The sequence below is a fragment of the Gastrolobium bilobum genome, unplaced genomic scaffold (assembly GCF_033153095.1).
Source record: "Gastrolobium bilobum isolate Gb01-03AN ecotype WA unplaced genomic scaffold, APGP_CSIRO_Gbil_v1 utg3862, whole genome shotgun sequence".
Classification (NCBI taxonomy): Eukaryota; Viridiplantae; Streptophyta; class Magnoliopsida; order Fabales; family Fabaceae; genus Gastrolobium; species Gastrolobium bilobum.
The window spans coordinates 438,512-452,393 of record NW_026898147.1 but is presented as its reverse complement, the minus strand read 5'-3'; the positions used below and the strand labels follow the sequence as shown (position 1 = coordinate 452,393).

The following is a 13,882-nucleotide window of genomic DNA, read 5'->3' as shown; positions in this document are numbered from 1 at the left end:
GAACATTGAAGTTGAAGACTTTATTCTTGAATAAATGGGCAACATACCCATTTGTTATCTAGTTGAATATTAAATAAGAATAATCAATTGGTATATATATGACCAATAACAAACTTTTTTTTATCTCAATTTATGCTCTCTTATATTTTCTTTAAGTATTAGTACTGTAACTTTATGGGGTATATCTTTATTTCTTATCTTATTTATCCTTATATGACCACAATGTGAACTATTAATCGTATTAAATTCTGTCTCTGTTTCAGTAACCCACAAGGCAGTCTAAAAGTGTGAGAGGCTTATTGGAAACATACCAAACTTTGACTACGGAGGAAGTATGGGTGGCTGTGGGTCTGGAGCAGGGGGCAATGATAGCATGATCTCCAGGCATTCGTCATCGCTATCCTCATCGATAGTGAAGATGTGCTACTGTGGTATCCCGGCTGCTTTGCGTACGTCCACCACGCCAAGGAATCCAGGAAGACAATTTTTTGGCTGTCGTAACTTCCGAACCTCAGAGGACTGCCATTTTTTCGAATGGTTTGCGGAACCGTCGTGCCTTACATGTACGATTAACAAGAAGAACGAGAAGCTTGTTAATTTATTAGTTGTTTCCCAAATGATTACTGTTTTAACATTTGGGATTATCCTGACGGCATTTGTAATATATCATTAAGTTGTTTAGGAAAATGGGGTTCCACGGTTTGCATTAGCATAGTAGTAATTCAATAGGTTCTTGTACCTGTAAAGTTATGTACTGATGGAAAGACCTGTTTCATTTATCATTTTGTATTAGTATAGCTGTGTTGTACCTTGTAAACTTCTATTTGTACCCTTTGTTAGTAGCAAACCTTTTGATGTACAATGTAAATGGTAATGAAAGTTTAAGATTTGAAATGGGATGACGTCAAATTGCATAGTATTGCTGTATATTCCATGGTACTTACCAATCTGTAGTACCATAAATCTGAAAGTCAATGTATACAAGTTAGTAACCTTGTGAACCTTTGGGAAGGGGTTGAACAACAATAATTGTTACAATTACATAGTTTTTTTAAAAAAGAATCATGATTTTGTTTGTAACATGACAATGTCTACCTGAGTGGATTACTTAAATTGCTGTCATCACTCTATATTGATAAAAAAATTTGCTATCATGGGCTACACACTCTCATTATACCCAATACAACACAATTTAAAGAAATTAACAACTTCTTTCTTTATCTCTTAACAGAAATTGTAAGATAGTCAGATGATGGTAATAGTTTACTAGGTATTGACAAAATGCATGAACATAATTAATTTATTTCCTTTCTAATGCTTCACACGTGTATGACATCAGGTTGTTCAACATATTATTCTTGGGGCCTGTGATAGTTCACTGAAATCGGGCCTGTCATAGTTCAACTGCATGACTTGCAGATGACCAAACTCAATTTCTTTCTATGCAACATCCAAACTTGTAACCAGCATGTTCCAATTTAAATTAAGGGAACTGCTATATAGTGACTGATTTAAATACTGGTTTGGGTTACTGAATTCTACTTCCTGAATTAAATACATTCAAGAAGAAATCTAGATTAATAAAGAATGATTGTGCTTCATAGACTGATTCATTAACTGTGCTAGTTCAATACATGATTACTCAGAAAGTTATATAGTGACCTTGTATGTATATATCCCACCATTACACATCAACAGTTAAACGTAATAACATAATCCCTATACTATACATATCAGGTTAACAGATTAAGCCTATTCATGTATGTCTTGTAAATGGGAGACTTGTGTTCATCACAATCTTCTGGGGGTTCTGCTCCCTAATTCTTCACATGGATGCAAGTAATGTAGTGAACAACACAATGCTGGATGTGAGACCTTCATTGGATTGTAGGACACAGAGCTTTGATGCCACAACAAAGACTGCCTTTACTGAGATGCCAATGTCATACGATGTATATCAATCCAACAACCCTACACCTGCATATTCACATAAATTCAACACTTAGATAACTACTATGTCATAATACAAACTCACTCATTTATTAGAAGTAATACCTGATATTTGCGCATACTGACTCCATTCCTGCAGATTTTGTCTCTCACAAAGAGCACAGTTAAACCAGTTTGCAGACATTAGGCAACAACATGACAGCATCAGCCAACAAAAAAAGTGTGCCCAATTATGATGTTATGCAAATATGATGACCCTATAGCTGCTTCTTATCCTACATTAACATGGTGGTATTTACATAATCCAACAAGGACCTACAGTCACACCAAAAAATATTGACACAACATACAGTCACACCAAAAAATATTGACACAACATACAGTCACACCAAAAAATATTGACATAACATACAGTCACACCAAAACACAATCACAGCCACAACAAAATACCCAAAAAGTAGAACAGTCACACCAAACCAGCTATTTATCAAAGTTATCCAACATCCCTGCCAGTATTTGCTTTTTTTTCTCCTCACTGCATTGCATGAAGATGTCTGTCAAGTCTCTGTCCCTACCAAACTGCACACCTATGTGAACCATCTGAGGGCTAGTCAAATAATCAAATTTCTCAATCTCATCCATAATTGACATTCGCCTATTACTTCCATCAGCTTGGTGTTGAAAGCATGACACCAATTTGTCAATGCTGTTAGTTGATTTGCGGTATACCTGAGTTAGATCTTTCATGACATCAACCATTTCAACAGAGAAAGGATCTTCACTCCTTTGCCTTTTCTTACCCTTTCTGGCAGGTGCAGTTGAAACCGGACTACTTGGCTGCACTACCTCTTCAGCTGGGATGTCAGGCATAGGAGGATCTTCTAAAGGAGTGGAATATAGTCACCACTGATGTCTAGGTAATCATCGAAAGGGGTCCCACTGTCATCATACATGGCAGGATCCCGTTCCATTTCGCGTATTACATCGTCTGCACCCACTGAATGAGATCCCGTTGCAACATCCTTACCAAAGATAGTTCCCAAAATGTCATAGTGCGGGAAAGGCTTGTTGTAAAGACCCTTAGCACTGAGATGAGACTACACAAATTACACACAACATTTATTACAAATATGTCAGTGTCAATTACAAATGCATTAAGATATGTAATGAAAGAATAAATAATAATGGAGATTTCTTTACCTTCGCCCAGTCATCAAATATTTGCCTCTCAACATCTATCATTTTCTTGGTATCGTTCCAGCCGAAGCCGCTCCCACCATTATGACCGACCATTTCAGCGATGGCATTATATTGTTTCTTCATCAGTTTCACCCTAGAAGTGATGTGTGGGCTAGCTCGCAAGTTGCATCCTGGTATCTTATTGTGCATCATCTTTTCTACGACATTGGAATAACCTGCCTTAAAGTCGTTGTCTCCTTTCCAACATAAACCTAAATCACTGAGACACTCTACGAGGACTTTATCCTCTTCTGCAGTCCATTGATGATTAATGCGTTTAGTTGACTGTTGGCTGTCTGCAGCCATGGTGCCTGGTTCTTTATTGGATTATATCTGTGAAACATGAAAAAACATAGTAAACAAAATTCATGAATAAAGTGGGAACCATTTCAGCAAAATACTGTACAACACTGTTGGACACTTGAATTAAGGTTTCACATAAATATAGCAACATAGCATTTTCCATGCTTTCAATACGACATATTAAAATAAGCAGTCTATTACATAACATTACAACATAAACACATTTTACTGTTTCGGTTTTGATGTCCACAAATGACACTTAGTACACATAAAGTCATATCATATTCAAAGTCTGCTCTAAAATTGGAAATCAAACGCGATTCCTCCATGTATTGAACATGTGATTCACCATTTGATCCCTTGAAACAGTCCATGCATTAGAAGACTCAATGTGAGTGATGAAGTCATTTCCTCCAAGATCAGCATCTACTTCGTGTGTTTGATCCACTTCTTCATCATCAAGAGGATCCACAGCCATTTCTTTTCGTATATGATTATGAAGCAAGCAACATGCGATAATTATTTGGCATTGAGTTTTAACCGGATAGAAAGACTTTGATCGCACAATAGCCCAACGACCTTTCAGCATTCCAAAGCATCGTTCTATGACATTTCTTGCAGAAGAGTGCTTCATATTAAAGAATTCTTGTGCGGTTCTTGGGTGTGCCCCATGTCTCCATTCACTCAGATGATATCTCTGACCTCTGTATGGAGTGAGGAAACCTTCACCATTCATGTAACCAGCATCGCACAAGTAATAGTATCCTGCAACATTCAAACAACATCCAAAAATTATCCTATGATCGGGATTGAAAAATTTTTAATTACCTTACAATACATTACAACAACAGAAACCTGGAAGCATATTACCTTTAGGGACCCTTAAACCGTTCGGACGAGAGATGGCATCTCTGAGTACCCTTGAGTCTGCAGCTGAACCCTCCCATCCAGGCAAAACATAAATAAACTGACCATCTTGGGAACAAACCCCCAACACATTGGTGGCTATCTCACCCTTCCTAGTCTGGTATCTAGCCTTGTCGGCTTGCAAGGGATAGACCTTGATGTGTGTCCCATCTAGTGCTCCCAAACAATTCTGATAATTAACCAACTAAAAAATTATTGACCATAATTCCAAATACAACGGACATTAGCATATGTACGTTTAAATGTAACAGTACGTATAGAAATGTTTCTGACCTTGAACGACTTCCACTTCTCATCAGTCGAGTTCTCTGGAACTGGTTCTGGTCGTTTAAATAAAAGTGTATGACACCGTATGACAGATAGCAACACTTTGGAGAACTGTCTACTTATGGTTTCACCAGATCGCATGAACTGTCTTTTAATTATCCTATTCTTCACATCATGGGCTAGAATGTGTAGAAAAATTGATACCATCTCTTCAACACCCATATGTCTAGTCGGCTGCAGCCCCCCAACACTTTTCACCAAGTAACACAGTTTATGGAAAGCCCTTAGGTCCATCCTTGTATTCTCAATACAAGCCCTGTCACTTGCATGGACTATTCTATGGAAGTTGACTTCCCTAACCCTAGCCCTATTAAACAAGTTCCATGATACTCTCCTCCTTCTATTTCTCCTGATATCGTTACGGTGTAATAACATCGCACAGATACTAAATAACAACAAAATCAATTGTTGCATACACTCCAGATGAGTAATCAGTACAACAACCACACTAACTTCCATTCCACTGTTCATTGCCACAATCTAACATACAAAATACAAAAATTAAAAACCTTATATTTTATCATAACAAATATCATGTACCATCAACTATGGACATAACAGGGGGCTGTATTTCAGATAAAGCATAACATACTAGTGTGGAGCATAACCATTAAAAGCATTTAACCAAACAAATACGTATTACTTTCACCGAATAGGTATTTCTAATACACATTGTAACAACTACAACAGTTGTAATAGGCGAAATTTCAGTGTAACATCAATTCAGCTGCATGCAAAAATAGAAACCTAATAAGTGATATATCCAACAATCACGGCTATCAATTGATGCTGAAAACCCCGAAAGTCATGTGCTTAAGACCCTGTATTACTAAATTATGTAATGTGCATGGTTTCTTATTCTTATTAAGCAACTAGAAAGTGCAGGAGAGTGGAATCTGAATGAAAGACATTGAACCAATAGCCTAGAGGAGCCCTACAAAGAAACTAGGTATATTGGAGGTGACCTACATCAACATGAACTACTCAAAGTGGAAGTTCTACCTGACCTTTTACTAGCCCTTTTGGTGGACTCTCTGATGGCAACAAAGATTGTGGGATAGGTGCGACAGCCAATGAAAATTTTCAATTTTTGGGGTATGCCCAATCAAAGATATGGCCCTCACTAGCCCTTTGATTCGGCCCATTATTGTTGTCTCCTTTTACTCTGTTGTCCGAGGTGAAAATAACTAAACTGATCACCTAGTGTGCTTTAAATTAATGAATGGAGTAGGCAACACAAAGAACCATCCCATATTTCTCTGACTTTTTGCCCAACATTGAAAATTTCTCCATTTTTATATCTTGATGCTACTTTTCCAAAGATTCCAAGTAGTGGTTACTCCAGATTACAATACCAACTAACAGCTTGTGGGCCATTAAAAAGATGATGACAGAATGAGAAATCACAAAATCAGAAAATGAGAAAATGGCAATGGGACAGAATCATAATGGGACAGAAAATGAGAAAATGAGAAAATGGCAAAGTTTACAATGGCAATGGCAATGGGACAGAAAATGCTCCTTTATATCGTGATGCTATTTTTAAGGGATCTTTTTTCAAAATGACAAAATGATGACAGAATCACAAATCACAAAATGATAATAGAATAAAAGATGACAGCTATTTTTTACTTAGCTTCAGCATGAAAACACAATGGGACTTACCACTCCATTCAGATATATTAATGCTAATTACAAGTTGTTTAAAAAAATTAAAATTCTATCTCACTATATACCCTATCAGTGTGAACTAAAACTTCGACCGTTAGTGTAGAATAGAAACTGACCCATTATCATTTTGTTAAATCAGTATAACTAGATAAACCACAGCCTTTTCCTCGGATATGTAATGCACATAATTTGACCGACAACCCAAACAAAGTTAAAGGTGACCAGGACATCCATTTTGTGTTTGCAAAAAATGACCCACAACTTAATAACAGAGGATGAGTCCAACCACTTCGAAAAATCTTACCGGAACAGTGTTACCAAGGCAGTGACAAAATAACAGCAACCTGAGCAATCGATGGTAGACGGACGAGAGCTTCATTCGAACGAACCTGACGCGATGACTGATAAATGTTGCAACCCTTGCTCGTGTGTTTGTCAAATGATAGATGGTTCTGGATATCAGTGAATGTGTGGTTAAGAAAGAGGGGTATATTTGTCATTGTATTTTCAACCTTTTTCACTTATCTGGTTCCCTCAACCAATACCACCTTTTCAATCGACTTCTTCAACAGTGACGATATCAAATTTTTACTCTTCTTCTTCGATTGCAAGGGAAGCCTCTTTGCTGGGGAATTGGCAACAAAACTTCAACCAAACGTGGTTGGCTAAGAATCCCACTCCCACTTTGCCACCAAAGTTTTAACTTCTCCCCAACCAAACACCACCTTAAGGAAAACTCGTTTCGTGTTGAAGCTTTTATTGGCCTTCTAATGGTAACTTCAAAATTCTTGATGCACCCTCTGGCTGTTCGACAAAATGTCAAGTAGAAACTTTCACAAATAACCATGAAGGAAACTTTTCACTCCTAGAAAGGGATTATTCTAATGCATATTATGTGTGGTCTTGTTGGAGATTGACATACAAGAAGCAGTAACCTGTGGAGAATTACTAGGATTTAATTTGAAAATTACATTCTTAATGCAATGGTATCTTTGATGTTGTTGTATAAATTTTATTGTAATTCCATTAACTATGGCACTGCAATATGGTTGTTTCCAAATTCACCAATTTTGCTCATTCTTGTTTGGTACTCTAATGATGGCTTTACTATCTCAACTTTAAATGATGAATATGAATCTATCTATCTTGTGGATTGTTACATATATCTCGAAATTTCCCTGTGCTGCATATTATTGATTGTGCTGATAGATATGTTCATGTTACATAAACAGGAGCACGTCAAAAGATTCCTTTTGATTTTTTTTTTGTGCCAGTTGAAGTGCACCTATATCCATCCACCAAAAAAAGTGCGCTTGTATCCTATTTTGATTTTTTTAAAAATATTAGAGATTTTTGTTTCTATAAAAATTAATATATATTCTGAACATAATGATTAATAGATTTTTATAAAAAATATTATTATATGACATATTTGAAAAAATTTATATAAATTCTATATTAAAGGGTATTTTTGTCAAAAATATTTATTTTTATCCTATTTAGTATTATACACTGAATTACCAAACACTGGATAACATTATTTTATACAGTACATTATCTTATACAATGTCATGTCAAACGTCAAATAGTATTAAAATTTAATCAGGCTTTATACTATCAGGCCTTATTCTATCCTGTACACCAAACATGCCCTTAAGGCTCGTTTGGTAGACATGATAGGATAAAGGTAGGATATGATACGTAGCTGATAAGCCTATATCATGTCCTGTGTTTGATAAGCACCTGATTAGCAATCTGATAAGATTATGTAGAAGGACAAAGGAGAAAGAAAAAACAAAATATAATGCAATAAATACAAATATATTGGGTAGCGTGGAGATATATTGGGTATCCAATATTTGTATCCTCAGTGGCGTAGCCACGTAGAGTATAGATGGGGCTTTGGCCCCTGCTGACTTTCTTAAAAACATTATTATTATATATATTTATATAAATAATTATTATTTAACCCCCTTCTAAAGTTAAAATTTGGCCCCATCTATGCTCTTTGTCTCTCAGCTAATAGCCTAATACATTGTCAGTGGAGTTGTAAACCCCAGAGCAGCGGTGTCTTCGTGTTCTCACGGTTCTCAAAGTTCAAAACCCCAATGGTATTTGCTTTTAAATTAGTGCTTTTTTATTCTGAAATTTTTCTAGTTTTCTTGTGATTGATTTTATTTTGTGAAGATATGCTTGTTAGAGTGGAATGCCTTTGAGTGTTTTGCTCTTTAGTGTTTCCTTAAATATTTGAATTAGAATCGTCTTTATACAGTCTCTCTTGACAAATTATGAAGTTATACAACATCTCCATGGCTTTATTTCAAAGCGACAAAGCCTATTGCATTTCATACCGTTGCTCTTTAAAACAAAATGTTATTTTTCTTTTTTTTTCTCTCTCACAATAACTATTTTATAAATAATTAGGAAATTGCAAGCAATTACTTAATACTTATATAATACAGCCTGCAGTTGTATAAATTAATTCATGATAGCTTAGTGACTTATAACACCTTTATTTTAATATCAAGCAAAGGTAAAAAATGTAAATTGTAAAGATATATGCAACTTTGTATAAAGGTATTGGTTTATGATTCTCAAAGACGAGTGTAGGGGTCCCTCATATATGAAATAAATAAATAATAACTTTCTTGTAAAGATATGTGAAAACAAGGCTTCGAAACAAAATGGATGATGACTTTCTTGCAAATAATTTGGTTTTGTATATTGAAAGAGAGATTGCTGAAACTTTTACTACAAGATCTATTTTTGAAGATTTCGTCAGTTTAAAAGAGCGTCGTTTACAATTTTAGGTATGTATTTTTTTATTACATTTTAAATTACTTATTAAATGTTGTTATACATATAATTATTATATTTGTGTGTATTCATATTCCTAGGACAATGCTTGGTCATTACTTATTATGTTGTGGGAGAAAAGTGTGATTCTTTTGTTTGGAATGCTTGCAGGAAAGGTTAGTTTTTTTTTTTTTTTATATGTTTGCTTATAATAGTTGCCTATTATTTATTTGAATTTTCAATATTATGTGACATTATTTAGTAAATAATTTAGATAACCATGCTAGAATTCATGGTAAATTTTTTTCCTAATAAATTTGTGTAATTACGATAATTATTTTGATAATTTGATGTGTCAAATTTTTTTGCCCCAGCTAAATTGAAATCTTGGCTCCGCCACTGGGTATCCTATTCTATTGAATCCTAACCCAGCTCCCCCATAGGATAAGAAATCATGTATTTGATAAGATAAAATGAGACAATAAGATATGCTAATCATATCCTATTGATCCACCAAACAAGAGATAAAAGTAAGATATGATAAGTTATCCTATCATATCTTCTTTATTAGGTGCTCCAAACATGCCCTTAGAGGACAGACAAAACATTATAGCATATGATAAATCAGTTGCATTTAGAAATGTTTTGGAACAAATCTCGCTATTTTAAAAAATGAAAAACTCAAATAGATACATATACTTTTCAATTTTGGATCCTCGAAACATATTTTTATAGTAAATAATTTTTTCTAATAAATGGAGATAAGTTATCTTCAGTGATCCTCAAAATTACTTTATTTTGAATTAGTGAAAGATATTTTGTAAATTTAGAAAAATTAACGAAGGATGTTTCGGTAAAATTCATATGATTAAAAAGTAAATAAAATTATGAAAACACTTTTTATTAATTTAAAATGATGTAATTTTAGGGGTCACGAGAGATAATTTAACTCCGATGACTAGAGAAATACTTTACTCATAAATAAATGCATGTTTAGATATTAATATACAATACAGTGATATCAAAATTGAGTTTAACTTGTGTCTTTTTGCTATAAACATATTTTATCTGTCACATTAGTATAAAAGTGAGTGGATCCCACATATTTTTTCTCTGTCTTCTTTTTATGATGAAATTCACTCACTTTTATATAAGTGTGACAAAAAAAAAAATATTTTTACAATAAAAGTAGAAATATTTTTTCCTTTAAAATTACTATGAAATGTAAAAGCATTTTTTCTTCTAATTTTTTTTCCTATTGTTGAGCACGTTGTTTAATAGATGGAGACGTATTATTTTAAGTCGCATTAAAGAAACCATTTCCCATTTTAATAAGCTAATTAGAGATAAGCCACGGCTTAAGGGAAAAGGTAAAACATATATAGAGCAAATCAGCAATTAACGAACTAATGATATATTCGCATTTTTTGTCTTTGATTAGGAGCTGTAATGTATTCATCATATTCATTTATACGAAAATATATTTATTTTTATATTGATACAAAAGTTACAATAGTAATGGATTCAAATTTGATATAACAAAAAAAATTATGCTATTATTCCTTTATGTATTATCATGTCATATTTGACTATTATAATGTTATTTTAAAAGTTTGGTTTTTTAATACTACATTAATATATTGAACGATAGTATTACATAAATTTAAACTCTATATTTATCGTGTAATTAATTACAGTTAATTTTTTATATAATATACTTTTTTATGAAAACAACATATTTCCAAATAAGGCATAAGGATACAGCTAAACCTAAACAAATACGAGTGGAACAAACTGTAACGATCGTATTTTTGAGTTTGGTAATTGTCATTTTAAATGATATAAGTTATGTTATTTAAAATGATATAAGTTATATCATTTTAAGAGAAATGGGCACAAGAAATGAAAATAATAAAAAAGAAAGAGAGTAATTTTTTTTAATTTAAATTTTAAATACAAAAAATATTTTTTTATATCTATCTCTTTTTTAAAATGATATAATTTTATATCGATGACAGATATTTTTTCCAATACTTTTACAACATAAATTAAAGGAGTTGCAGAATGTGTTGGCAACACGCAACACGTATGCATAAGCATACGTGTTTCAGAGTTCTTATCCATTTAGTCAATCGCTGGTCTTACAAGTCCTTCCCTGTTTCAGAATTCTTATCCCCACTTTAGTTAATGTCTGTATTTCAACTACGTGTTTCAAAATTCTTATTCCCAGACCCGAGGTTGTCTTCACAGTTAGGTTAATTATTAGTTAAATGACATAATTTTGTTTGACTCGTTAAATAAATATGTTAAATTTTAATTTTTAGATGTTTAATTTATTAATTGATAATAAATTTTTTAGATTTTTAATTTATTATCAAAATAATAAATTAAAAATCTAAAAATTTTATTATCAATTAATAAATTAACATCTAAAACAATTTACCAAAAAGAAAAAATTAAACAAATTGATAAGCTGGCTTGATATGTAAATATATATTTTTAAAGAATAATAATCATAATTTTATTTTATATTATTAAATTTTATATTTATTTTAATTTGATTAAACTATTTTAATTAGATTAAACTATTTTAATTAATTATGTGTATAAAACACTGATTTTTATTTGTTAGAGAAATATAGTAAAAATATAATATAAAAATTATTGATTGAATTTTCACTTACCAACAAATAGAGTGGTTGCTTTAACACAATTTTTTTTTTATATTTCTTCTTGAAATTTTTGTTTGATCCACCCTGAAATAGAGTTTTTGGGTAGTCGAGTTCTTTACTTTTTAATATATATATATATATATATATATATATATATATATATATATATATATATATATATATATATATAATATAAATCATTTTTGCTTCAAAAATAGAAAAATTTGTCTATCTTTAACCTGTTCAGGGGCAACTCATTTCTCCCTGCCAAACGAGCTTCGTCCCAAAAGGCAGAATCATGATAATATTATCATTGTGCAAGAACTAATTCACAATAAGCACAAGATACATCGCAAGCGCCCTTTTATGGCAATTAAACGTTACTTGGAGAAAGCTTATGACCGATTAAACTGGAATTTCTTAAAGAATATTCTCCAGGAGATCCAGTTACCCGATCACTTTGGTGAGCTTATTACGAATGTTGTTACCTCTTCCTCTATTAATGTATTGTGGAATGGTGGCCAGACGTCTGACTTTAACCAGTCCAGGGGTGTTCGTTAAGGGGACCCCTTGTCGCCTTATCTTTTTGTCCTGGCAATGAAAAAGCTAAGTCATATCATTAATACAACAGTGGCTGGTAATCTTTGGCATCCTTTTACGGTAGGTAAAGGTGGGCCCCCAGTCTCCCATCTAAAGTTTGCTGACAATCTAATGCTGTTTGTGAAGGCATCACTTCCCCATGTGGAAATAGTGTTGAAATGCATCTATCTGTTTGAGGAGATATCGAGATTGAAATTGAGTATTCAGAAGACAAGTGTCTTCTTTTCCAAGAACATGTCAGAGCAGCTTAGTAAGGACATTATTGAGAGATGCAGCTTCAAACAGGTGTGCAATATTTGAAGATATTTGAGTGCTTGGATATTACACGAGCGCATAACCAAACAACACTATGAGCACATTATTGAGAAAGTTAAATCCAAGCTTGGGGGTTAGCAACAACAGACTTTATCACAAGCAGGCAAGATTACATTATCCTAATTCGTTTTATCTTCGATCCTTTACTTTTATACGTAGCATGGTAAGCTCCCTGTGGTCATCTGAGATGAAATTGAAAAGATTCAGAGGAGATTTATCAGGGGTGATAGTGAGACTACACGTAGGTATCATGTGACTGGATGTGATACCTTAACATTGCCAAAGGAGGTTGGGGGGCTGGGACTGAAGCGACAAAAAGTTATGAATGATGCTTTCCTTTCAAAGTGGCGTGGCGATTCCATTCTGAAGCAGACTCTTTGTAAGATTCCTAAAAGGAAAATACATGGGCAGCGGGGTTGATGTCTCTACATTCACTGAGAGGATTGGTTGCTCCCGGCTATGGTTGGCTCTTTGTCGGGTTTGGCTATTTATGGAAAACAAGGTCATTTGGGAAATTGGAGGGAGATTAGATATAATACTTCAGTTTTTTTCTAGAAGGATAGGTCGGCACCGGGACTTCAGCCCTTGATTGACAGAATTGTTAATCTAGTCCCGGAAGAAAAAGCCCACAAATGTGTGTATGATTATGTGGATGACAACGACAATTGACAAGTTGAGCTACTGCAGACTTGGCTACCTAAAAATACTTTACAACAAATTTGGAGTTGCTTGCCACCTGCTTTGTAGGATGAATCGGATCGTCAGGTTGGACGACTTGAAAATACAACTGGGGTCACGGTAAAAAAATTGCTATACATCTCTTTTAGGGGCCATGGTGGATGATGTCCACTTGCCATGTGCATTATGGAGAAAACTATGGGATTGGAAAGGTCCTCAACGCATGAAATTTTTTCAATGGAAGTTAGCTCATTATAGATTGCCTATCAAAGCATAGAGTGTTTACTGGTCCCTTGGGTATCCTTGATGCCCCATTTGTAATGAACAGGTAGAAACATTACTGCATGCTGTTAGGGACTGTCCCATCATCAAAAAGATATGGATTGATATGTTGGCTCCTTTAG

At 33.7% G+C, this 13,882-nt stretch overlaps 1 protein-coding gene across 1 annotated transcript; it reads right to left on the bottom strand.

The window, feature by feature from the left end:
* Positions 1-3,802: 3,802 nt before the first annotated feature.
* LOC133313251 (protein ALP1-like) lies at positions 3,803-4,908 on the bottom strand. Its single transcript, XM_061514596.1, has 3 exons — positions 4,693-4,908; positions 4,363-4,588; positions 3,803-4,257 (listed from the first exon to the last, which is right to left on the bottom strand). The coding sequence occupies exons 1-3, from the start codon at positions 4,906-4,908 to the stop codon at positions 3,803-3,805; spliced, it is 897 nt and encodes a 298-aa protein (XP_061370580.1).
* Positions 4,909-13,882: the final 8,974 nt, after the last annotated feature.

Excerpts from the sequence above, each read along its gene's own strand:
- LOC133313251 (XM_061514596.1), bottom strand. The coding sequence starts at position 4,908 with ATGGGTGTTGAAGAGATGGTATCAATTTTTCTACACATTCTAGCCCAT. Across the intron at positions 4,589-4,692 it reads AGAAGTGGAAGTCGTTCAAG|AATTGTTTGGGAGCACTAGA; the intron begins GTCAGAAACATT and ends GTTAATTATCAG. Across the intron at positions 4,258-4,362 it reads CGGTTTAAGGGTCCCTAAAG|GATACTATTACTTGTGCGAT; the intron begins GTAATATGCTTC and ends TGAATGTTGCAG.